We start from the raw sequence: 24,663 nt of genomic DNA on the forward strand, positions 1-24,663 counted from the left end.
ATCACAGGCAATATTCCCATCATCTTTCGCAATTCATCATTTGTCTTCCTGACATCATGTCATCAAAAAGGGGACCACAGTGCCCAAAAAAGGCCAACCCCTGCTCTGCGGGGAAAAATGGCCTCTAAAGGTGGTTCAATGTATGCAACAATAGATTTCCACACTTCACGTGCATTTGTTCCAAAGTACTTTATTTCATCACATAAAAAAAAAAAATCAATTTCATTTGTAGCATTGCGTTTATCCGTAAATCCATGGACCTTTTATTGGAAGGATAAGCTCCTCAGTAAAACAATTTCCATTCATAATCTTCACTTGTAGTAGCATTGCAAAGTAAGTCGTTTTATAATCTCCATTGTGCAGGGATAGAATGATCAAAACAAGCGTGATTGGTTTATCCTACAATGTGCTTAATCTCAACAGAAGTGAGTCACCATCCTTTGATTCATTTGGCACATGATGTCCAAGTTTTCATCTGAAGCCATCTTGTCTTTGCTGTGCAGAGAAAATGCTTTCGGTTAATTTAGGCCAAGAATGTGAAACCCATTGAAGAGACATCCCAAGTTAAGTCAACTAAGCACATGGATAGGTCCAAGTAATTACTACAGTAGGGGCTCAGATACAAATAATAAACTTATATAACACTATGGGAAAATGTGATATATTAGGTTATCCCCTCGTGTAGCTTAACCGATTACATCAAGTTCAACATGTTGGCACATCATAAAGGAAGAAAAATCTGCCCGATGGGATGCTCCAATTCATTGCCCACCCTGTGCCATTTTAACAATCCATATTATTCAAAGTTGCATGTATATTTTACATTTCGACTTCGAGATATTTGTTCAATTCCATTACTTCCATTCTCAACACTACACGTCGAAAAATTGAGTAGAACAGTGAAACAAGCCACTTCCTGTTTAGTTTTGCTATTGAGTCCTGAGTTGGAGCCCTTGCCGTGCCGTTAAAATAACCACGTGGGTTGACTCAGCCTGTCATCCTTCCGAGCTGTTAGGGTTGTCAATCTGTCAATGTCAAGTACCACCCTCCGAGGAAGAATGACCATTTGAGTATCCTGTGTTGGAGTGACGACCCATGAAGGATTGTGTACCCTAGCCAAGGAGAAACAGCCTTGGCAGCCCCATGCGTCTGAAGATATTGTTACGGTTTTTAGAACCTTCACTAGTAAATTTTAGTAAATGTTTCCCTTATAAATGACCCCCTGTAAATATCCCCATCAATTGGCTTTGTTAAAGATCGCACCCTAGTTAGTCCATGTACAACACGTAGTGAACCATAGGACCTCTCCGTAGTTATTTCATTATGTGTTTCAGTTAAGGATCTGTTCCCAATAGTTGAATCTGCATTGCATTAATCAAATAAGATAGGCCCCTTTCAATTCCCCCAATCGTCTCCGCGGTAACAGTAGGGCAGCATTCGCCGCCGTTTGCATTGGGCTGTTTTGCTGGCACCACGTCGCCATAAGCCATGCGGTCTGAAGCCGAGGAAGAAGGGGGCGGGGCCACAAGAACAAGGTGTGGCACGTTGACTCGTCAGCAGAGGTCGAGTCAGCAAGCCCTTACCGACCAACCAGCGCCGAGGTGAGCCAACCGGTAGGCGTGTCATCAGAGCCGGCGGCTCGATTCCGAGACAGACAATAAAAGCGGCTGCGAGGAACTGCTTGAGGAGAAGACGTGATCCGGCAGATGAGTGAGGTACCCGACGAGGATACGGAGCATTGTAAGGAGGAGAGTGGGTCCATTTGACGGCGACAATCCCGCGCTTTATTCGCATTGTCCGACCATGTGAGCTACGAGACCAGAAGCTGCTGCTGGCTGTTCACTTCCAGCCCGGAGCGTGGACCTGGAGCGGACCTCAATGCTGTGCCTCTGCCCGGACCTTCCAGCCCTGCTGTCCCACCTGGACCTTCTCCCTCTTCCAGTCATTCCTGCCTGCTATTCCCCTTTCGTGTAAGTCTGTGTGTTCTGTCCTGGGCGTTGATAATTAAGACTTTTTAAGGTTGCCCTGTGTATCTGCTTTTTCCTACTTGTATATTTGCCTTTCGTTTCCTCTTTTAGTATAGAAATGAACCTGTGTTCTTCCTTACCCTTTTGGTTTCTTCTTCCCCCGATCGCGTTAGTGATTTCCCCATTGGTACCTGTGGCATGATTTGGTCAACACGCAGAATCGGGTTAGTCAATTGCTAACGGCTCGAATCGCGGATTGCTAAACCGCTTGGCAAATACCATCTTGTCCGTGGTTCGAGCGGTACTTGTCTCCCTGCTTTGCGGAGCGATTGGTAAAGGTATTCGGGAGAACACCTTGACCAATAACCTTGACCAATCTCACCCCGCAAAGGAGCGTTATAAGTACCAGGACTAGAGACGGCCAGCTTAACAGGCCAAGGGGATTAACCCCCCTTTGCTAAGGGGAGTGCCATCTCTGAGATCCGTAACAATATTAAAGGAGTGGTACTTCTTTTCACAATTCTTATGGCATAGCCCGTCGGGTAAAGCCATCTCGAACAGTGTTTTCTGCCCATATATATGTATGTCCCTCACATACAAACGTACACCAATCATAGCTGAGGATATAGTCACATGACGGGGGTGATGTGATGTCATTATGGTGTGCGATGGCTGACTCCACACACCGCTGTTTTGATTTATATGTCGTTCAGGCCGAACATATCGTCAAATCCGTCAGATCAATCGCCATGCTCTACCTTTACAATTTTCATTCAGTGTGAAACACAAACACCAATTGTTAAAATGACTATCAAATATCGAAAGCACAGACGTTATGGGTCTTCCATCAACACAGTACGTATAGGCCTTACGCTTTATGCCTTCATGCCTCACCTTCAGGCTGCTTTGGACAATTTAGTCCAGGTTTCTCAATACAGTAGTATTATTTTCGTTATACCAATAACATTAATAATAAAGTAAATATTGTTACGTTTATGGGGGAAGGTAGGATTATATAATTGTAGCATGGACCGTGAACACAGGAGAAATCTTAATGTAATAAGTAGGGAAACTAGTGTAAGGTTGTTTGTGTATATCACACGAGGGATGGTGTTGTGCTAATTGTCGGTAGGGATTAAGGTTAGTTTTCCCCAATGCGTGCTTTCCCTCAAATTTTCCCCTCACATTTTTGCTGACAAGGCCAGCCATGCAAAACATCCTACTGCAAGCAAACATGTTCCCGGATTAAGCCATGCCCAAAGGACCTAATAGGCGAAAGCCCGCCCACGAGAGACAGAGAAATGTGCGGTCAAGAAAGCTGTGAGGCCACACCCCGAAAGGTCATGATTGGCCCAGTAAACATGAGGCGATTAGGAAAGAGCTTTGCCATTGGTCAGTGTGACGTCATCAAGAAGCTTCTAGAGGAAGAGGAAGAGTCACTCGTTTTTCGGACAGGAAGCTGTGCCATCTTAGCTGTTTCCGATCGTGAGCTGGATGGAGTTGGACGTGCTTTTGTGGCACTCGAGCAATAAAGGCGGCAGGTTGTGGAGCTCTTGGTGCTTTGGACAGAGGAGAGCGAAAGAGAGCAGTCTTCATTGCTCGCTTCACGGCTGTGCACGCTCGTTGTCGGCCGGCACCAACTGGGCACTCAGGTATGGGAAGCGTTGGACTTGGCCACCACTGCCGACCTCAAACGAACCTGTTTGGACCAGCTAAGTGTTGGCACTAAAAAGGAGCATTTTATTTTCATTTTACTTTCCCCTATGTGTTTGTATTTGTGACTGTGTGAGGATCCTCAAAGTAGGAATTTCAATTAGTTTACCGCAACATTCCTTGATTTCTTCTCATTAAATTCATTATTGTTGCATTTTATTTGTCGTGTTTGTTTATTAGCCTTCGCCACAAAGGTGGATGGAGGTTATGTTTTCACCCCTGTCTGTTTGTTTGTGTCTGTGTACAAGATATCTCAAAACGTTGTGGACGGATTCGGATGAAATTTGGCAGAGGGGTAGTGTATGTGACATGGACAAAATGTAGATTTTGGTGAAGATCCGGATTCGGAATTTTTTAGGCGATTCTTCACCATTGGGATAGGGCTAAACCCAACATATAGCAGGATATCTCAAAGTTGTGGCCTGATTTGGACAAAACTTGGTGGAGAGGTTGTGTGTGTGACAAGGAAGAATCTATTCAATTTTGAGGAAGATCTGGATCTAGATAGAAGAATTTAAGTGATTCTTCACCATTGAGAGATGGGGCCAAAAACGATATATAGCAGGATGTCTCAGTTATGGATGAGTTATGACAAAACTAGGTGCATAAATTGGTTAGGTGAGAAGAACAAGCTGATTAGATTTTGGTTCAGGTCTGGATCCAGATACGACCTATCAGTGGGATACAAAATGTAAACTGTTCACCTTGCGGAGGTATGCTTTCTACTGAGTGCTGTTCTAGTTTGTTGTGGTATAAACCCCTGTGTTCCATTCAGGTAAATATCTCAGCCTCCATCTCGTGCACGCTCATAACCGCCATGTTTGGGAGTTGAAAAAACGTTTGGCTATTCATCATCCGGCGATCTTAATCACTGGTGACAGGACAATATAATCGGAACACTGCAAAGTTACTGGATTGAAGCGGTGTATGGTACATGGATGACTGAGAAGCGGTGTATTATTTATCCTGGGAGTAAGGAATTAGCCTCTTTATTAATACAGTAACATCGTCTTCGTAATAATAACGTTAATAATAATATAGTAAATATAATTGTAACACTGAAATCCCTTTGGTGTGACTGCAAAGATACTGGATTGAAGCGGTGTATGGTTGGTCCATTGTTGACTCGGAACATAGAATAAACCAGTCTCAATGCAATCTCTTCACTTCCATGGTGACAGACAGTTTGAGTACTTCAAAATAATTTAATACTTACATTATTTGTGAACTGGTATCCATGGTTTCTGCTATAGAATGCACCATTTCTTCCAGAAAATTGTTGAAATTTTAAAAATCCTTTGGTATCCACATATGTATTTCTTTGGTTTTCAGTGGAACAAAACAAACCAAAAAAAAAAAAAAGCTGAAAATAATCACTAAATCTTAGCTTTACACACAGAAATCCTAAAATGGGTTGTACATTAGAATTTCAAGCAGGTGATTCTACTTTACTTTGGAATTGAACTCACCTTTGATGAGTGGCAGGTGCCTGCAATATAAAAAAAAAATCACTCATTCAACCAGTTTGACTGGAGAAAAGGAGTCATTCTGCTGTTTTGTGTCACTGTGTACCACAATGAGCATGGAGAAAATAAAGAAAACCGGAGAATTGTTTGAGGAGGTCAGACAAGATTGTAGCCAAGCATGGACAATCTCAAGGCTACAAGTCCATCTCCAGCGATCTTGATGTTCCTGTGTCCACCATGCGCAATGGTATCAGGAAGTTTAAGGACCATGGCACTGTAGCCAAAGTCCCTGGATGTGGCCGCAAGAGAAGACAATCTAAGATTGCAGCGGATTGTTCGAATGGTGGAGAAAGCACTTCGATCAACTGCCAAAGAGATTCAAGTTGACCTTGAATTGTCATACCTTGAATAAGGTACGACAGTTTGAACTCGCAACAACCGTCATCAACTCAATGAAAGGGGGGTCTATGGGAGGAGACCCAGGAGGACCCGATTACTGGGAAAGCCCGACTAGAGATTGCCAAAACACACCTGAACAAGCCAAAACCCTTCTGGGAAAATGTCCTGAAGACAGATGAGACCAAATTAGAGCTTTTTGGGAAAGCACATCATCTCTATGTTTGCTGAAAACAAAATGAAGCATTCAGGTAAAAGAACACCTTCCCTACAATCAAACATAGAGGAGGTTCAGTGATGTTTTGGGGTTGCTGTGCTGCCTCTGGCACTGGGTGCCTTGAATGTGTGCATGGTATCATGAAATCAGGAGATTACCAAGGCATTGTGGAGCGCAATGATCAACCCAGTATCAGAAAGCTGGGTCTCCGTCGAAGGTCATGGGTCTTGCAGCAGGACACTGATCCCAAACACACTTCAAAAAGCACCCAGGAATGGTTCAAGACAAAATGCTGGACTGTTCTGAAGTGGCCAGCAATGAGTCTAGATCTAAATCCCATTGAACACCTGTTGGGAGATCTGAAAACAGCAGTTGGGAGAAGGCCGTCTTCAAATCTGGGAGAACTGGAGCAATTTTCACAAGAAGAATGGGCCAAACTGCCAGTAGAGAGGTGTAGGAAGGTCCATGGCTATAGGAAGTGCTTGACTGCAGTTATTTTGTCCAATGGCTGTGCTACCAAATATTAAGTCTCGGGTGGCAAAAATTTTGTCAATGCCATTTCTATTTATTTTCTGATTTAAAAGGATATATTAAGTTCTGAATCAAAAACAAAGGTTCTGTAATATTAACAGCGAAATAAAGAATTGTGGAGACCAAATACTTTTGTCAATTTCAACTTGTTTTTCGAGAAAATTGTGAGTTATTTGAAAAAAGTGCAAGGGTGCCAATATTTTTGACCACGACTATCAGTGTGCACAGTCCATCTCTGCCAGGAGAGGATCTTTGGGGATGTTTATGTTCCCATGGTGTCTTGCAAAGAGTAGAACAGTTATTGCTGGCATGCTTTACAAAATTTTCAAATTCCTGCCATGACTGCTACAATGGAAAACCACCCATCATAAGCATTGGTGGGTAGCACCAACACTAAGGAATATGGTACATTATTATTCATGATAGTTATACAAATGTATTTTGTGCTTCTTGAGAGTGCCAACAGTTAGCAGATTTTTGTTTAAGTTTTTGGGAGAGGGGGTGCAAGGTAATCAAGTATGTAAGACCAATTTGTAATTCCAAACACGAAAGACCAAAGTTCCATTCCAGTTCAACCAAATAAAGCAGGAGCAGAGCAGACTATTCGATTGAATATGAAACAGACAGACATACTCATTCAGTTGTCCAGGGAATTGAATGGTGCGAGCAAAGGTTGGATCCACAGTGATTCCTGTTGCTCCTTGGATTGTGAAAGCGGAGGATGTGTTGTCGCTCTTGTTTGCTCACTGTTGCAAGAGGGTTCTCGTCATAGTACAGCTGCAACAAAAGACATTCGAGTGTTTGCTCCATACACGTCACAATATTGCCATTGGTGGTGATAAACTCCTGAACATGCAAATTGGATTTTGGTTAAAAGATTTTGCACATCTTTGAAAAAAATATGTATATGGCATGTGATGTGCAATTTAAGGATTGTTTCAAGTGTCCTCTCAACTTTCCACAAAACTACCACCTAGTTACAGCTTCCATTCGAGAAAGGATACAAAAGGCTAGTGGCCACGTAGCAAAGAGGAAACCATTTAATAACTTTAATCGCAAGACAAATTAAAACATTACAACAAACTCAAATGATGCATTAACACAATGCAGAAACAAAGCTCGAAACATATCCTTTATGCCACCTGCATGCATATTTCGAATGCAAGCCTTCAAATGAGAGCTATATTGCTCCAACGAAGGGTTAACATCTGAAACATCAGCTTCTTCCCACGGCGGTTAGCATTCTTCAATCATTGGCCTGTTGATTTCATCCATCATTTGACCTGTCATTTGACCTGATAGGAATCGACACTAGCCTTCACCAGCAAGACTAGTTCTTCATTCTTTCCTCAGAATTCCACAAGTTTGAATCCCGTCTATTTTTACCTGTGACATGTTGCAGGTCTACAAGAGCTTTGCGTTGGTTGTTGGGGTTATTGTTGGGGTCCATTTTTGAAATGTGCAACCATTGATTGGACAGCTGCCAGACCACACCCACATCTCACTTGACTCCACCCACCATAGCGCAGAGACGAAATTATATGGCCACCATTTGTTTTCTAGTGGGCCTAGCACGTTAGGCCTATATAGGCCTCTGCTGATTATACACCGTCTGGCTTTGTTGCATCAGATTTCCATTAGTTTTGTTTGGGTCGAGTGTTAAATTATTAGTAAAGGATAATCAAGCCCGTACGTGCCTCCTTAAAAAAAAAAAAAAAAGTTACGTAATTTTTTAACAGCACCACATGCGCTTTCCCAATCGGCCCTTTGCCGGATTTTGAAAGCCAATTGTCATGGTTAATGAAAAAGTCCCATATCTCGAAAGACCACGTACAGGTTTTTATGAACAAAAGGTTTATTACCACAGAGAGCAGGAGGGTGCAAACTTGCTAAATGAATACACCTCTGACGTTCTTGAGGCTCGAGCCTAGATATACTATAATCGATATACCTCACATAGGATAATAAATAACCCTTCCTGCCACTCCTGTTTGGAGTGGGTGCACCAATTGCCTGAAACCAGACCCAGCTGACTCAATTGATATTGAGCCAAACTGTGAAGATCCTTGGAGATTAATTGTATAATACTATCGCGTCTACCCTGTAGTGAAGACCTCAGGGTGACGGATGGCCAAAATGAGCTTTAACTCCAAGGCGTATACCCCAAAATATGGTGGTGTTATCTCTTTGGCACGCGCGGGGGAGGGATACCGAGGTCCTTACCCGCACAGACAGACGCGACGGGGGGGTTTATCCGAACCCACGAACAAATTATCCGAACCCACAATTATCCAAACCCATGAACAAACGCTCAAGACAGGCACGGCAAAGAAATGCAATAAATGATGGGTTTAATGAAAATAATGCAGGCAATAAAAATGAATGCATGGTAAGGCCGAGAAAAATATATTTCTGGTCTCTGGTCAGCACGCACATCGATTTTGACCCTGTGCATCAATTATTATTTTTTTCTTTCAAATTTCCAACGGTACCTACAACAGCATGCACCTGTTGTTGCCGGGCCGGCACGCTATCTCGGGAAATACAGGTATGTGAGGGTCGCCATTGGTATCGACGTTCGCGTATGGTTCTCCCCTACAAAACTACGATTAGTTTGTCCAAATCCACCCAGCCATTCCAAAGATATGAGTAGTTCTGTGTGCCGTGAAGTCATGAATCCAATCGGCTGGATATTGTCATTTATTGAAACGAAGACGTTCTTTGTCGGGTTCGTGTGAAGCAACCAGAAGGCCCAGAGCTGCGGGTGTTCTCGTTAGTTAGGCCTGGATCCTATCTCGTTTTTCATGAAGTTGTAAGTGTCTGTGATAATCTGGTGGACTGGGAGAAGAGAACGTGGGAGCCCATCGGCCTGTTCGACCACTTGCGCAGTGTTGACGCGATCAACGCATTGGAATGTTTGACGGTACGGCGAGGCGATCTCGAGAACGAAATGGCAGTGTATAATATGCTTGAAGAACTTAATGATTTTCAGAATAAATACATTTTAAAATAACTTAAGCTTGTGTTCATTATTTACAAAAAGGCCTACCAGTCCCATTGGCTGTCTTTAATTTCTCTCTGGACCGCGCCACGGCAGATGAGGAGGACCGCAGTCCGCAAGGCATGAGGACACAAAAAACAACACCTTTATATGTGCAATCCATGTTTTTCAAAAAAAAAAAAAAAAAAAAACCCCCATAAATTCTGGAACTTTGGTCTGACCTGAGACCAGCAATATATTTTTTTCAGCCTAAACTAAAATTCCTAAATGAGGGACCCTCCATACAGACTCACACAGACACAGGGAGAAATAAAATAAAAGAGAATGGTGGTGAGGTGGCCGATACTCAGCCTGCTCCAATGAGAACAAGCACGGATGGTCCCCAAGTCTCCGTGATGGAGCGCACAAGATGGCGCGAATCGCCACAAGGCACCCTGGGCCGTGAAGCGGTGGCAACCCGTCCTCCTCCAGTGGTTCCATGCTCCACAAAGCTCCCCTCGCGATACTGACTCTATCCCAAACCGCTCTTGCCCAGTCTTTTCTTCCACAAGCACAGACGAGCCAGGAAAATGCAACCGCCAGAGGGAGAGCAATATGCGACCGTCCGCCATGCAGCCAGCACCAGAGAGAGAAAATGGCAGGACGTTCACTTTTTCTTCCTCCGTTCTCGAAGGTTCCCTCTGATGTCACGCTCGCTCCAATCGCGACGCGCAATTCAATCACCCCATCGCTCCTCAACCAATCCTCATTCGGGGTGTGACCTCACGGCCATTCTTGACGCCCAGAGAATGTTCGGCTGGGTGGGGTCGTAATGTCTGGGTACTGTCGGCGATTATGGTGGTTGTAATTATGTGCCGATTGCACGGCTGGCCGAGTGAGTGTTATAAGAACAAAAGGAAAAAAAATCACAAGGGCGAGGGCAAATCACAAGGGCAAAAATCACAAAAACACATTGAAGATTATTATTAAGCCCTACCTAATTAGCATAGCTCCACCCCTTGAATGGAGACACACAAACGCTTACACGGACATTTGGCCTAACGGGTTCCCGACCTAGTTACATGATGGTGGGCTTCTTCTTCTTCACGTATTCGGAGCATTCTAAACTTCCACAATTCTATCTGGACCAAGGTATTTCGTTGCCTACCCCCACACACGTAACAATACCTTCAACAGCAAGGATGAGGGAGTCGAGTGGACAGCGGAGGTGAAAAAATATTTTGTGCCGCAGGTTGTGATCTCAGCAGTCATTCTTCTTCTTTAATTTGAGAAGTCAAAATATCATGCTATCACACCTGTCCTGTCCAAACGACCAATTTAATTTATATGTTCTGTATATATATATATATATATATATATATATATATATATATATATATATATATATATATATATATATATATATATATATATATATATATATATATATATATATATATATATATATATATATATATATATATATATATATATATATATATATATATATATATATATATATATATTGTTACGTGCTCCTCCCCGACCCCCTTGTCACGGTGTACCTCCGAGCCCTGAGAGGGGTCACGGCAGAAAAATGTGTTATTCTGTATGTCAAAGATCAATGGGGAAGCCACACCAATTGTTACTCACAAACAAATATTGTATTAAGATCACACAAGAATAACAGTACAACAATAATAGTAATCAAAAGTACAATCAATATATGTCCTATGATGGTACCATCAGTTTCGTAATATATAACTCACTGTGCTCCAAGTGAGCGGAAAGAAGAAGATTCCCAATGTCTCTAATTCCCGGCTTCAAGCCAAAGTGGATTCGCTCCAGCGATCGTCAGATCAATGTCCAATCGAGATCAGAATCCCGTTCGAATGACAGTCACAGTCACACTGCCAAAGCTGCACAAAGGCGCCCTCAAGGCGACTGGGAAATCCAAAGGCGCCCTCCAGGCGACTGGGAAATCACACCCTCGGGTATCACAGTCGGCGAACCTCATATTTACCTTCAAAATCCGAGTTGCACACACACACCAGATAAACGTCAATGCGGTGAGAGCGGCTGAAGCGAAGCAAAGAAACCTTGCTCGACGCGCAAAGCGCGCGAGTCAAAATGGCCGACGGCCCGTACTCGAGACATAACGGCCCGACGATGATTATCTTCGGAATCAATTGCAAAACCTGACACGCAGGTTGATCTGTCACAGCGATGACAACTCTGTCGCAGGAATCCCTTTCCTGGGAAACCCAAAGTTCACTCGTGACTCTTGCTCGCCAATGTTCGCTCCGGACCGCAAAGCAACTATGCTTCTTGTCCGACTCCACTCGCTCCGCCTTCTCTTTCTCTTCTTCCTCTTCGTCGTCCGGTTCCCGATCTGGTTTCCGGTTTCTTTTAACTCTAACTTTTTCACCTTTTGAAAACAGTTCATAAACAATAAACCTTTTGAAAACAATAATAGTACATGGAATCAAAAATGTTTACAGTGGATGAAAACCACCACAACGGAAGTGACAAATCCGTAACAATATATATATATATATATATATATATATATATATATATATATATATATATATATATATATAAATAAAATGAATTGTGTGCATTTTGACAAGCAGTGGTACTTCAGATTTGCTTGTTTGTGTGTACTTCAATGGCGAACCGAATCTGAAAGTGCTTCTTCAAGCACTTCACTTTTACCTTTGCAGTTTATGCAATCTTAATTTCCTCGCACAGTTTCTTAAATGGTCCGTTTTGGTTTTTGATTGGCTACGGTCAGCATATAACTTTTTGCCTTCTGCCCCACAATTTGTACATCTGTAGGAAAGGATCACACATGTTGTTTATGCACAAAGCCAAATAATTGTGCACAGAGTTTAACCGCCAAGCAGCATACAGCAAAATTCCCACAAAAGTGATGTGGATGCCACGATGCAGTTTATATTTAAGGTAATTTCACATCGGATCTAAAACTCAAGACTCGGTCAAATCTTCTTTCTAAAATACACAATTTGGTGTCTGTCTGACCATGATACATTCGATCGTTACTTATCAATTCTCAACCAATCTTGACAGGTGTTTGGCGAGCGGCTTAGGATCCTGGGTTCGAATCCCGGTCGATCGCTGAATTAACGCCAGGGGGTTGACTCAGCCTGTCATCCTTCCGAGGTCGGCTAATTGAGTACCAGTTCACTGGTAATTCCCTGTGTGTCGTAAAAAGGCGGCAAAAAGGGTTGGCGTCAGGAAGGGCATCCGGCCGTAAAACATTGCTTCAAAAAGGGGACCCAAAAACAAAACAACCACGGTCCCCGAAAAAGGCCAACCCCTGCTTTGTGGGGAAAAATGGCCTCTAAAGGTGGTTATTTTATTTTATAACCAATCTTGACAGGAGGACTAAGGGTCTCATGATGGAGGTTGTAGCGACTTAATTTGCCCTATCCCCACCAAGGGGATGTCCGTCTTGGGCCGAATCTGTGTTGGTGTATTTTTACATTAAGACAGCTCATCGCTTTTCCAAAGCCGCTTCCAACACCAAAAGTAATAACACCAATGACTAAAGCATAATAGTGTCGCATTCACCAGGGGATTAAGATCCTCCAAGGTGACGAGCTTTACATTCCGAGGCGTTCAATCTAACGACCCCACGAAAATGTCAGGACACATTTATTTTGTTCCCCGGTTTCCCACGTCATCCGATGTCCACTCGTGCTCGAATTGGCAGCCGCCATCACATCGCTCTATGGCCATCCTGACTAAGCGTTCTTTGGGGGCGTGGCCTCACGGCCACTTGCTGGCCTTTGTCATGACCGGTCGGTGGTATCATTGGTGGTGCTCAAATGTCCGAATCCTGTCACTTTATTTGGTGTTATTAATTATGGTGCCAATCGTTTGGTTGGTAGTGTGTGTAGTGGTGTCATAAGGAACAAAGGAAAAGGTCACAGAGGCAATTTACATAGTGGATTTACCCTTAACCCCTAACTAATTATCATAGCCCCACCCCTCGCCATGGGGATAAATATACAACCTTACACGACATCTGGTCTAACAGATCCCTACTTAGGTACATGGAGGTTTTTTTCTTCTTCATCGCGACATTCGGAGCACACTACCCCCATACAATCCTACCTGGCCCTAAGGTATTTCATTGCCTACCCCCCATAAACACAACAATAGTATTGCTTACAAACCAAGTGTTTTTCCTTCTCAGACAAACGGCATTACAACATGTATAAATAGCTTATCGTGACATTTCATGGGCACCCCAACAAGTATTTAAAATATTATAAACCCCAAACACGAACGATTAGCTATTTAAAGTCACTACTGTTGTTTAACACTAAATTGAAAGTAATCTGGAGGAATCCCAAAGTCCTTGAGGCATTATATCTTTATCACATCCACCACAGACTAACAGACCAGAACCTAGATCTACTGTAATCTATATACCCCAAAGAAGATACAAACATGACCCTTCCTGCCACTCCTGGAGGGAGTGGGTGTTCTAGTCTTTAAAAAAACCAAAAAAAAAACAATGCTCCAAAACAACATTTTAAACATTCACTGAATACCCGTTCGATGGAGTGCCACATTCCACCGATACATGAATACCTGAACATCACTTGGAGACCTGTTATGTCATAATATATATGAGGAATGACTTTTGCAAAAGATTTTGAATGCAAATTAAATAAAATGCAAATTATTCCAAAAAAAAAAAAGATTTTGAATGCAAATGAAGAAAAGTCACTAGGATTTAATTGCTTTGAGTGATAATAAAAAGTTGCTCTTAGTATTTGGGGTAGATGTGTGGAAAGATGATCTTTTTAAACATTTATTTTAATCTTTTTGATTTGGAAATATTTTGATCTTTTCTACCCCCATTTATTCACCCTAAATCCACTTTTTTGACATACCAACTTCTTTCCTGGAAGTCCTAGCAGTGTTCATGTGTTTTATACCTCTCCCACCCCCCCTTCCCATGCCTCCTCCACCCAAGCCCTCTCCCCTCCCACAGATCTCCCGATGTCCCTGTTCTCTGCTGTTGTACTTGTGTGCTTCCCTCTCTCCCCATCTTGTCTCCCACTCCCTTTATTATATGTTTTATGTGTCTTTTTTTTCTTGTAGGAGGAGGGGGGGGGGGGGGGTTAATGTTCGCTCTTACACAAGCCTCGATCTTGTATACAAAAAAAATAAAAAACTGGATTTTGAAAAGTGTTTCAAATACACAAGTGTTTCCTTTAGATAAACACACATTCGCTTTGTCCATGGAAATTGGGACATATGGAAGGAGGATGGTGCGGATATAGCACAGTCGCCTTTGATCTGTCTGGTCTCCATTCATAACAGACTCTAAACTCTGATTGGTGCTTCACAGGCAAGGTGATTCATCAATGAATGGGTGTGCTGTCCCCCGGACGGTCGTTAAACTGACGTCTCGTCTGCTGGCATAAGTTGGACGTTAAATATCCTACGGTGTCCTTCACGAAGAGTAGGTGAACTATCGCTGGCACCATGAGCAAATTATAAATTCCTGCCATGACAAATGCTGGAAAGTCAAAAGCAAACCATCCAGTGTAGTACTTACATCGTGGCAAAACATTGAGGGGGTTGGGGGTGGATTCAGCTGGTCCTGTTTGCAACATATACAGAGCGAACATATCCTGTATGCAACCGGAACGGAACACAAATGCATTGTAACCAAGATAAAAAGCCCGAGGGCTTTATTGTTCTGTGCTTCAACCATAAATCAGAGGTCGAGTTAAATAAACAAAGGGAAACAATGAGGCAGTGGGGGTTGGCATGGCAGATACTCATATTAAGGAACAATTATCTTGTTTTAGTCCATTGCATGTACCGACACAAATGTCAGTTTTACACACTCCATGATGCTAATTAAAGATTCATATTCCACCCCCCCTCCTCCCCATCCCCAACTATTTTGTGTCATATTGTTCACTGCACTTGCAAGTTTTTGACTTATGATCATCAATATTAACAAACAGTGAGAATTGCTTAGCAATGCATGTCCCTACTGGTCCCAATGAACGTTCTTGCTCCAAGCACTCGGCAATTGTGAGCCATATACAGTAGGACAAATTGTTTTAGGTACTGCAAAGCTACAGAATAAGTTGCAGTTTCAGAATATTTCCACCATTTCTAGCTCAGCTAAAGCGCAAAGACTCAAGTGAGGTATTGTGACTATGTGTGGCTGGTAATTCATTAAAACAAAGGAGCTCAACTCTTACCAATGGAAAGATGAGCCTGAAACTGTAATGTGACCTGTATTTAAATAATAATGCATAATAATTGAATAGCAATGGCATATATACCATTTCACATCGGATCTAAAATTTCACATCGGACCGAACACGGTTATATATACTAACGGAGTTCGGTCTCAAAAATAATAAAAACAAGAAAGAGCAATCAAAGATTGGAGACCCTCGCCAGGACGTGTTTTTTTAAAGGCTTTTGTGTTAAAACAAATATGGCAGCCGAACCACGTGACAGATAACGTCATAGTTTTTTGTTTTTTTTTCTTTCACCAATTTATCCCTAGATGATGCTCAAGAAATTTCATCTTGATCGGATGAAGTTTTGTACTTGTCCAATTATGACGTCAAAATGGAGGCACCTATGACATCATTAACATATTTTATTCCCCATGGAGAGTCCTTTACAATGAGCCATGTCTCAATTTTTTCTATGTAGGGCTTTCGGAGATATATAGGTGCAAATTTTTTCAGTTTTTCCAAGATGGTGTCCATACCATGTGACCTATGACGTCATAATTATTATAATTATCATTTTAAAAAACATTCTACAGGTGGTGCTGCATCTATGGTGAAAATTTCCTGTCAATTGGACCAACGTTTGCAGAGAAAATCATATTTATTCTATGCGGACAAACAAACAAAGACAAACGGACTCAAATGCAATACCCTCTCCTCAGGCAAAGGTAATCAGTCCACCAAGTTTTGTCCAAATCAGTTAACACTGAAATATCATGCCATATATCGTTTTTGGCCCTACTATCTCTCGATGGTGAAGAATCACATAAAACTTTAGTGCAGGCATCCGGATCTTAATGAAAATGTAATCAATTCATCCTTTTTAAACACCCAACCTGTCCACCAAATTTCGCCAGATCCGTCCATAACTTTGAGACATCCTGCTCACAGACAAACAGACAGGGGTGAACACTAAACCTCCATCTACCTTCGGTGGCAGAGGCAGAGGTAACAACAGTTAAAACATTGCAAGTACACTTTTGGACATTTCCAATTTTTGCAAATTTGTTGTCAGTACAATACTGACAACTGCTATTATTATCATAATCATAATCATAATAATCATCGAATGTGCCATACTCTTCGCAGAGTGTCCAGCCATGATATCAGCGATCTCCCCTCCTCTTTGCGAAGGGCACCCTGGGATATTTACCATCCACCAACGACCAGTGCTGGCGACGTGTCCCTCCAGTTTAACGTCCATCCAAGGGACGGCACACACATCGAGGAATCACCCTTCGTGCGAAACACCAGGGTCAGTTCGTAGCTGGGTTGCGATTCAAACGCAAACCGGACAGCTCAGATGAGAGTGTGCGTCCCTCTAAAAAGTCAGCTCTTAATAAAAATAAACAAAATAATATTGTTTTACTCCATTTCTACGTAAAGCAATCAAAGGAAGGTTTGAAATTGAAAAATTGAAAGAATTGAAAGGTAGTAATAGGTTTACCTTACAAGCTCCTCTGGTTTTTAACATGGCATCCATCACCTTGGAAGAAGTCTCACACCATGATACACGATCTGTCAGTTCAGCATCCTTCAGAAGAACAAAGAGCACATCTCAGGTTCCGTTTATTGAATCCATCTCGTTCAGTTACAAAAGGACCGACCATGTCAAAATACAAGCCGAAGCTCCGGAGGCCAGGGAGGGTAAGGCAGAAGATAATCTCAAAAAAACATCATCACTGGCAAAAACTTGTGAAGTGCGACTAGATAAAGCGTGACCTGGTTTTCACTTGCAAGGCATGCTGTACCTTGTTCAAACAGCAAGCATGGAGCCTTAACCAACTGCAGTTTTGAGACAAGCCTAGTTTGGAATGCCATTGCAGGACCAACACAATCATTCCAAATGAATTACTTTGGGTCAGGGGAGTCCTGCCCTCAAGATGTGCTATACATATCATCATGGAATTACTGGAAGGGTTATTTGATTGGCTCACACAATTTGGAGAAGTGACGCGCACACAGTTCCACCTCTGGAACCTTAGAATGTTACAAACGCGTCTTCCACGGTTGACCTACTGCAAGAGCCGAGGCAATGAGACTTGAGAAAAAGAAAAAATTACAATTGCTGCCAAGTTACCCAAGCAGGTATCAAAAGAGAACATAATCCTTATTGAGCATCTATCTATAATTCCAGTAATCTCTGTCTGTCTGTCTGTACGTCTGTACGTTTGTTTGTTTGTCTGTGACCGCTGTTTCTCGACAACTACCGGTCCGATATACTTTTAACTTGCCAGGTATATTGCTGGGGACCCGAGGATGTGCCTTTTCAAGGTTTCATATTAATCGGACAATTACTTACCGAGCTATGTCCAAAAAACGATTCAACCAATCAGAGAGCAGCGAACGATCGCGTGTGCCGAACGTGGCGGACACACTCTGCCTCGGATGGCACATTTGACAGCGTATTCATTTATTTCACGTTTGCAAACTATGTTGGCGTTAAACTACGTTTTAAAACTAATAAAAACGAATTTGCGATTCATTCGCTTTCCTGCGCGTTTGTGCACGCGATGGCGATTTCTTTACCAAACTCCGGAAGCCGTTCGCTTTGGACCGAACCATTTCATGTAAATAGAGGGGGGGGATTGTCACCACTCGCAAGCCGTTCGCTTTGGACCAAACCATTGCATGTAAATAGAGGGGGGGGTTCTGTGGTCGTTGCGAATGGACCAAACCATTCATGTAAATAGAGGGGGGGCATTGTCACTGTACTCGCAAGCCGTTCGCCGTTCGCTTTGGCGTTGCGAATGGACCAAACCATTTCATGTAAATAGAGGGGGGGGATATAATTTTAGATAGATATATAGTACGGGCATATATATAGTACGGGCATGCCCTAGTCTATCTATAATTCCAGTAATCTCTGTGTGTGTGTGTGTGTGTCTGTGTGTGTGTATGCGACCGCTGTTTCTCGACAACTACCGGTCCGATATACTTGAAACTTGCCAGGTATATTGCTGGGGACCCGAGGATGTGCCTTTTCAAGGTTTTAAATTAATCGGACAAGTAGTTACCGAGCTATGGCGATTTCTTTACCAAACTCCGCAAGCCGTTCGCTTTGGACCAAACCATTCCATGTAAATAGAGGGGGGGGGGGGGGGGGATTGTCACCGTACTCGCAAGCCGTTCGCTTTGGACCAAACCATTTCATGTAAATAGAGGGGGGGGATTGTCACCGTACTCGCAAGCCGTCCGCTTTGGCTTTGCGAATGGACCAAACCATTTCATGTAAATAGAGGGGGGGGGATATAATTTTAGATATATATATAGTACGGGCATGCCCTAGTGAATAATAATGACGTCACAATTATAGCAAATCTGCTTCAGGGGAGAGGTTTGTCCATCCGTCTGTTTATATCAACAAAAATGGGCAGAAATATGTCGGCCATTCTAAAATTTGTTCAAACCATACATGGACTCGTTTAACAGGGTCATTGTGGGGTCAAAGGTTAGAACAACTCCTCCTTTGGAGAGACTTTACTCACATACAAGTTAGTTTTAATCTCTGGATACCACTGAAGACACATCAACCCCTGTCCCCCAAAGAACACCTTTAAGGGCTCACTGTGCAGGTGGCAATGAAACAAACAATTTTTTTTTTTTAGAAAAACCACGAAAGACCGAGAACAAATCAAAATCATCTTAGAGGATGTGTGATCAGTTGGTGGAGCAGTGATGTAGAGTCGAGGGTGAATTGCATCACTTAGTTATAAAGCTTTTCAAAAACATATCCGAGGACAAGAACGGTAGATTGGGAGAAAAGGGAAAATTGGATTCTCTGTCAGCCTGAAGTTAGACATCGTGCACCATGTGCCTTCAGCATCAAGTAATCACCGAGAGCAAACGTTGACAGAACAGGACAACCCAGAGATGTTGACCTTGACTGATAAGTGATAACCATATCAATTTAAGGCCCTGGATAAAGTTTCTCAGACAGACACAGACACCGAGTGTCGGATTAGCAGTGCATGTGAAAAGTTCAACAGATGACCGAATACAATTCGTGTACAAGCATGCACACAGCAAACCAGAAAAGGTATCCCTCATACCTTGCAAAAGACATCCAAAAAGAGGCGCGAATAGAAGACGTCACTCACCCAACGATTGCAAAAAAGACAAAGGAAAAATAAAATTTGAAATATCAGCAGATATATAGTGACAAATGGGAGAAAGACAAAAGAGAAGGGAAATATAAACAAGAGTTGGACAGATTGGGGATACACAAAGAAGGATCACTGGAATGGCTAAGAAGAGGTCAGCTCAACTGGGATGGAGAACAAATCATTATTAATACCAAAGACCAAGGACACCACACCAATGGCTTTTCTTTCTTTCTTTTTTCGACTTAGTCAAGGCCGTGTAAGAGCTAACACATAGAACATATAATAAAGAGAGAGGGAGAGAGAGGAAGCACAACAGTGCTCTGCAGGCTACCAACTTCCTCTGCAGGCTACTCACTTCCTCTGCAGGCTACTCACTTCCTCTGCAGGCTACTCACTCTTCCTCTGCAGGCTACTCACTTCCTCTGCAGGCTACTCACTCTTCCTCTGCAGGCTACTCACTCTTCCTCTGTAGGCTACTCACACTTCCTCTGCAGGCTACTCACTTCCTCTGCAGGCTACTCACTTCCTCTGCAGGCTACTCACTTCCTCTGCAGGCTACTCACTTCCTCTGCAGGCTACTCACTTCCTCTGCAGGCTACTCACTTCCTCTGCAGGCTACTCACTCTTCCTCTGCAGGCTACTCACTTCCTCTGCAGGCTACTCACTTCCTCTGCAGGCTACTCACTTCCTCTGCAGGCTACTCACTTCCTCTGCAGGCTACTCACTTCCTCTGCAGGCTACTAACTTCCTCTGCAGGCTACTCACTCCTCTGCAGGCTACTCACTTCCTCTGCAGGCTACCCACTTCCTCTGCAGGCTACCCACTTCCTCTGCAGGCTACCCACTTCCTCTGGAGGCTACTCATACTTGGATCTCTCCTAACAGGCCTTGCTCCCCCTCGATATGGATAGAAATAAAGACCCCATACCCTCAATGACACTTCACATCAACTATAAATAATAGATAAGACAAGTCAGGAGACGACGATGGTTCACGAGCGAGCGGTATTCAATGACAAAGGACGGACTATAACCAAAACAGGCCCGGCCAGGCCAGGCCCGGAAATGTCAAAACGAAGGTTACTGACCTTGAAATGATAGAAAATAATGTATAATCAGTTATGAGGTTAGTTCGCTTCACAATACCGAAAATTCGGTGAAAAATGAAATAAAAAAACAAAAAAAAGAAAAATGAAATAAAAAAACAAAAAAATGAAAAATGAAACATCGAGCTCCGTGGGGCTAGACACATGACATTGGCCTAACCAAATACCGAAACCCCTGTCAGATTCACCAAACCCCTCGGAGAGGATGTAGCTTGAACTCGATTACCCCCTAAAAAGACATCTTTTTCGGGCGTGGCTCCGCCCACAATGGGCGCAATACGCCGACTCTAGGCAGGACAACTAGATCATGATATCAACCTCCCACCCAAGTTTCATCAAGATCGGATAATATCATCGGGTAGTTATGCTGCGGACAGACAGACAGACAGACGCACACACGACGAATATAGTGGTCACTTGATAACTCGTGAACCAATAGTTCTTCACCCTCATGCGCATTGAACAAGGCAAATGGTAAATCAAAGTTTCAAATTGCGCACTGTAGTCCATGGGCCAGACCAGATATCGGTACCATATTGGGAGCAAAACTTTAGTGGTACTACATTATTGGTTGGGTCCATATAAGTGAATTAATATGTGATGGCCTTTCCAGAAGAGTAGCTTAGTCTATTTATTTTGCAATTTACTGTTTCGGTACCCTCCGGTATTTGCGTACATTGGTAGTATCATTCAAAATGATGTAACATATTGCTATTAGTCAATTAATTATCAACAAATAATATGCCTTAGGTATCCAAAACAAGTTGCTTTTAGTATTACAATCAAATATATTGAACTAAGCATACACATTTTTGAGTTGGTAGTTAAAATAGCGCTGATTTGCATGTAAAATTTGATTGAATTTGGGGAATCTATGAATATGATGCATTTGCTGGTTGTGATACTGTTAGTGCATTTGCAGGCAGAGGAAAAATGATCGCGTTGAAACAAATGAAGTTAAATAAGACATATCAGGAGGCCTTCAGCCAGCTTGGACAGTCATGGGAGGTATCCACAGAACTGTTTCAAAAGCTACAAGAGATCACATGTCACATGTATGTACCTTCTACCAACACCTTATAATGTCAATGAGTTGCGATATCAAATATTTTGTGCCAAACGAGGAGAGGTGGAATCCAGCCAACTCCACCATGTGAAGATTGTCCGTTCCTGCACGTCCTTCGTGCCAATTACCAAGCTGCTAGTTGGAGGCGAAGCCTTCAAGGTCAACCCTTTGTGTCAAGCCCTCAAGGATGTGGATGGACCACAGATGAGGATGGAAAGCTGGCCATTGGGTGGATGCGAGGCCCACGGACTACTGACAATAACTACATGTATAATCTGCATTGGATTCACTAACCAGTGAGTCTTGAACTCCCGCTCGCCTGGCGCCGGGTCCTGCGCACTCCATGCTCGCCCAGCGTGCCCTGCACTCCCTGCCGCCCAGCGTGCCCTGCCCGCCCAGCGCTCCCTGCCCGCCCAGCGCTCCCTGCCCGCCCAGCGCTCCCTGCCCGCCCAGCGCTCTCGGCCCGCCTAGCACGCCCTGCCCGCCCAGCCTCACTGCCCGCCCAGCCTCACTGCCCGCCCAGCGTGCCCTGCACTCCCTGCCCGCCCGCCCAGCCCGCCCAGCCCGCCCAGCACTCCCTGCCCGCCCAGCACTTACTGCCCGCCCAGCGTGCCCTGCACTCACTGCCCGCCCAGCACTCACTGCCCGCCCAGCACTCACTGCCCGCCCAGCGTGCCCTGCACTCCCTGCCAGCCCAGCGTGCCCTGCACTCACTGCCCGCCCAGCGTGCCCTGCACTCACTGCCCGCCCAGCGTGCCCTGCACTCACTGCCCGCCCAGCACTCACTGCCCGCCCAGCACTCACTGCCTGCCCAGCACTCACTGCCCGCCCAGCACTCACTGCCCGCCCAGCACTCACTGCCCGCCCAGCACTCACTGCCCGCCCAGCGTGCCCTGCATTCACTGCCCGCCCAGTGTTCCCTGCACTCCCTGCCCGCCCAGAGTGTCCTGCACTCCCTGCCAGCCCAGCGTGCCCTGCACTCCCTGCCCACCCAGCACTCCCTGCCCGCCCAGAGTGCCCTGCACTCCCAGCGTGCCCTGCCCGCCCAGTGTGCCCTGCACTCCCCGCCCGCCCTGCACGACCAGCCACAGCATGCCCTACACTCCCTGACCGCCCAGCGTGCCCTGCCCGCCCAGCGTGCCATGCACTCCCTGCCCGCCCAGCGTGCCCTGCACTCCCAGCGTGCCCTGCACTCCCTGCCCGCCCAGCGTGCCCTGCACTCCCTGCCCGCCCAGCGTGCCCTGCACTCCCTGCCCGCCCAGCGTGCCCTGCCTCACTGCCCGCCCAGCCCGCCCAGCACTCCCTGCGCTCCCGGCCCGCCCAGCGTGCCCTGCACTCCCTGCCTGCCCGCCCAGCGTGCCCTGCCCGCCCAGCACTCCCTGCGCGCCCAGTGTGCCCTGCACTCACTGCCTGCCCTGCACTCCCTGCTCGCCCAGCGTGCCCTGCACTCCCTGCCCGCCCAGCGTGCCCTGCACTCCCTGCCCGCCCAGCGTGCCCTGCCCGCCCAGCGTGCCCTGCACTCCCTGCCCGCCCAGCGTGCCCTGCACTCCCTGCCCGCCCCGTGTGCCCTGCACTCCCCGCCCTGCACGACCAGCCACAGCGTGCCCTACACTCCCTGACCGCCCAGCGTGCCATGCACTCCCTGCCCGCCCAGCACTCTCTGCCCGCCCAGCACTCTCTGCCTGCCCAGCGTGCCCTGCACTCCCTGCCCGCCCTGCACTCCCTGCCCGCCCAGCGTGCCCTGCACTCCCCGCCCGCCCTGCACTCCCTGACCGCCCAGCATGCCCTGCACTCCCTGCCCGCCCAGCGTGCCATGCACTCCCTGCCCGCCCAGCGTGCCCTGCACTCCCTGCCCGCCCAGCGTGCCCTGCACTCCCTGCCCGCCCAGCGTGCCCTGCACTCCCTGCCCGCCCAGCGTGCCCTGCACTCCCTGCCCGCCCAGCGTGCCCTGCCCGCCCAGCATTCCCTGCACTCCCTGCCCGCCCAGCGTGCTCTGCACTCCCTGGCCGCCCAGCGTGCTCTGCACTCCCTGGCCGCCCAGCGTGCTCTGCACTCCCTGGCCGCCCAGCGTGCCCTGCACTCCCTGCCCGCCCAGCACTCTCTGCCCGCCCAGCATGCCCTGCACTCCCTGCCCGCCCAGCACTCCCTGCCCGCCCAGCGTGCTCTGCACTCCCTGCCCGCCCTGCACTCCCTGCCCACCCTGCCCGCCCAGCACTCCCTGCCCGCCCAGCGTGCCCTGCACTCCCTGCCCGCCCAGCGTGCCCTGCACTCCCTGCCCGCCCAGCGTGCCCTGCACTCCCTGCCCGCCCAGCGTGCCCTGCACTCCCTGCCCGCCCAGCACTCCCTGCCCGCCCAGCGTGCCCTGCACTCCCTGCCCGCCCAGCGTGCCCTGCACTCCCTGCCCGCCCAGCGTGCCCTGCACTCCCTGCCCGCCCAGCGTGCCCTGCACTCCCTGCCCGCCCAGCATTCCCTGCACTCCCTGCCCGCCCAGCGTGCCCTGCATTCCCTGCTCACCTGCACGGCGTGTCCTGCACTCCTACTCGCCTGCAGGTGTTGTTGCCGGCGGAGTTCTCGTTCCTGTTCCTGTTGTTGTTGATAGATCCATAGAGGACTCGCCCTGCGCCGTGTTCGTTCGAGCAGGAGTAGACCCTGGCGTTCCGTACGGCAAAGCACGCAAAACATGCACGACGACCCCTCGATGTGTACTTCGTCATGGTGCTGGCTCGCCAGGGTGATGTACTGTACGGTCTGTCTGCCACACTGTCTGGCCCACCAGACTGCACTGTTCTCTTCCTCAACCCGAACCGCC

The 24,663-nt window shown here is 46.0% G+C and overlaps 1 protein-coding gene across 1 annotated transcript; it reads right to left on the reverse strand.

The window, feature by feature from the left end:
- Positions 1–170: 170 nt before the first annotated feature.
- LOC144891352 (uncharacterized) lies at positions 171–24,663 on the reverse strand. The gene is made up of 4 exons (XM_078774502.1): positions 24,369–24,663; positions 17,026–17,112; positions 6,924–7,067; positions 171–495 (listed from the first exon to the last, which is right to left on the reverse strand). The coding sequence occupies exons 1-3, from the start codon at positions 24,534–24,536 to the stop codon at positions 6,924–6,926; spliced, it is 399 nt and encodes a 132-aa protein (XP_078630628.1). The 5' UTR covers positions 24,537–24,663; the 3' UTR covers positions 171–495.

The sequence above is a fragment of the Myxine glutinosa genome, chromosome 3, assembly GCF_964187855.1.
Source record: "Myxine glutinosa chromosome 3, kmMyxGlut1.1, whole genome shotgun sequence".
Lineage (NCBI taxonomy): Eukaryota > Metazoa > Chordata > Myxini > Myxiniformes > Myxinidae > Myxine > Myxine glutinosa.

What these genes read in the sequence shown, in the direction of transcription:
- LOC144891352 (XM_078774502.1), bottom strand. Translation starts at nt 24,536, where the DNA reads ATGTTTTGCGTGCTTTGCCGTACGGAACGCCAGGGTCTACTCCTGCTC. An exon ending in GTGCAGGACACGCCGTGCAG is followed by an intron (nt 17,113 to 24,368) that starts GTGAGCAGGGAA and finishes GTTCTTCTGAAG; the next exon opens with GATGCTGAACTGACAGATCG. An exon ending in AAACCAGAGGAGCTTGTAAG is followed by an intron (nt 7,068 to 17,025) that starts GTAAACCTATTA and finishes CTTTTGTTGCAG; the next exon opens with CTGTACTATGACGAGAACCC.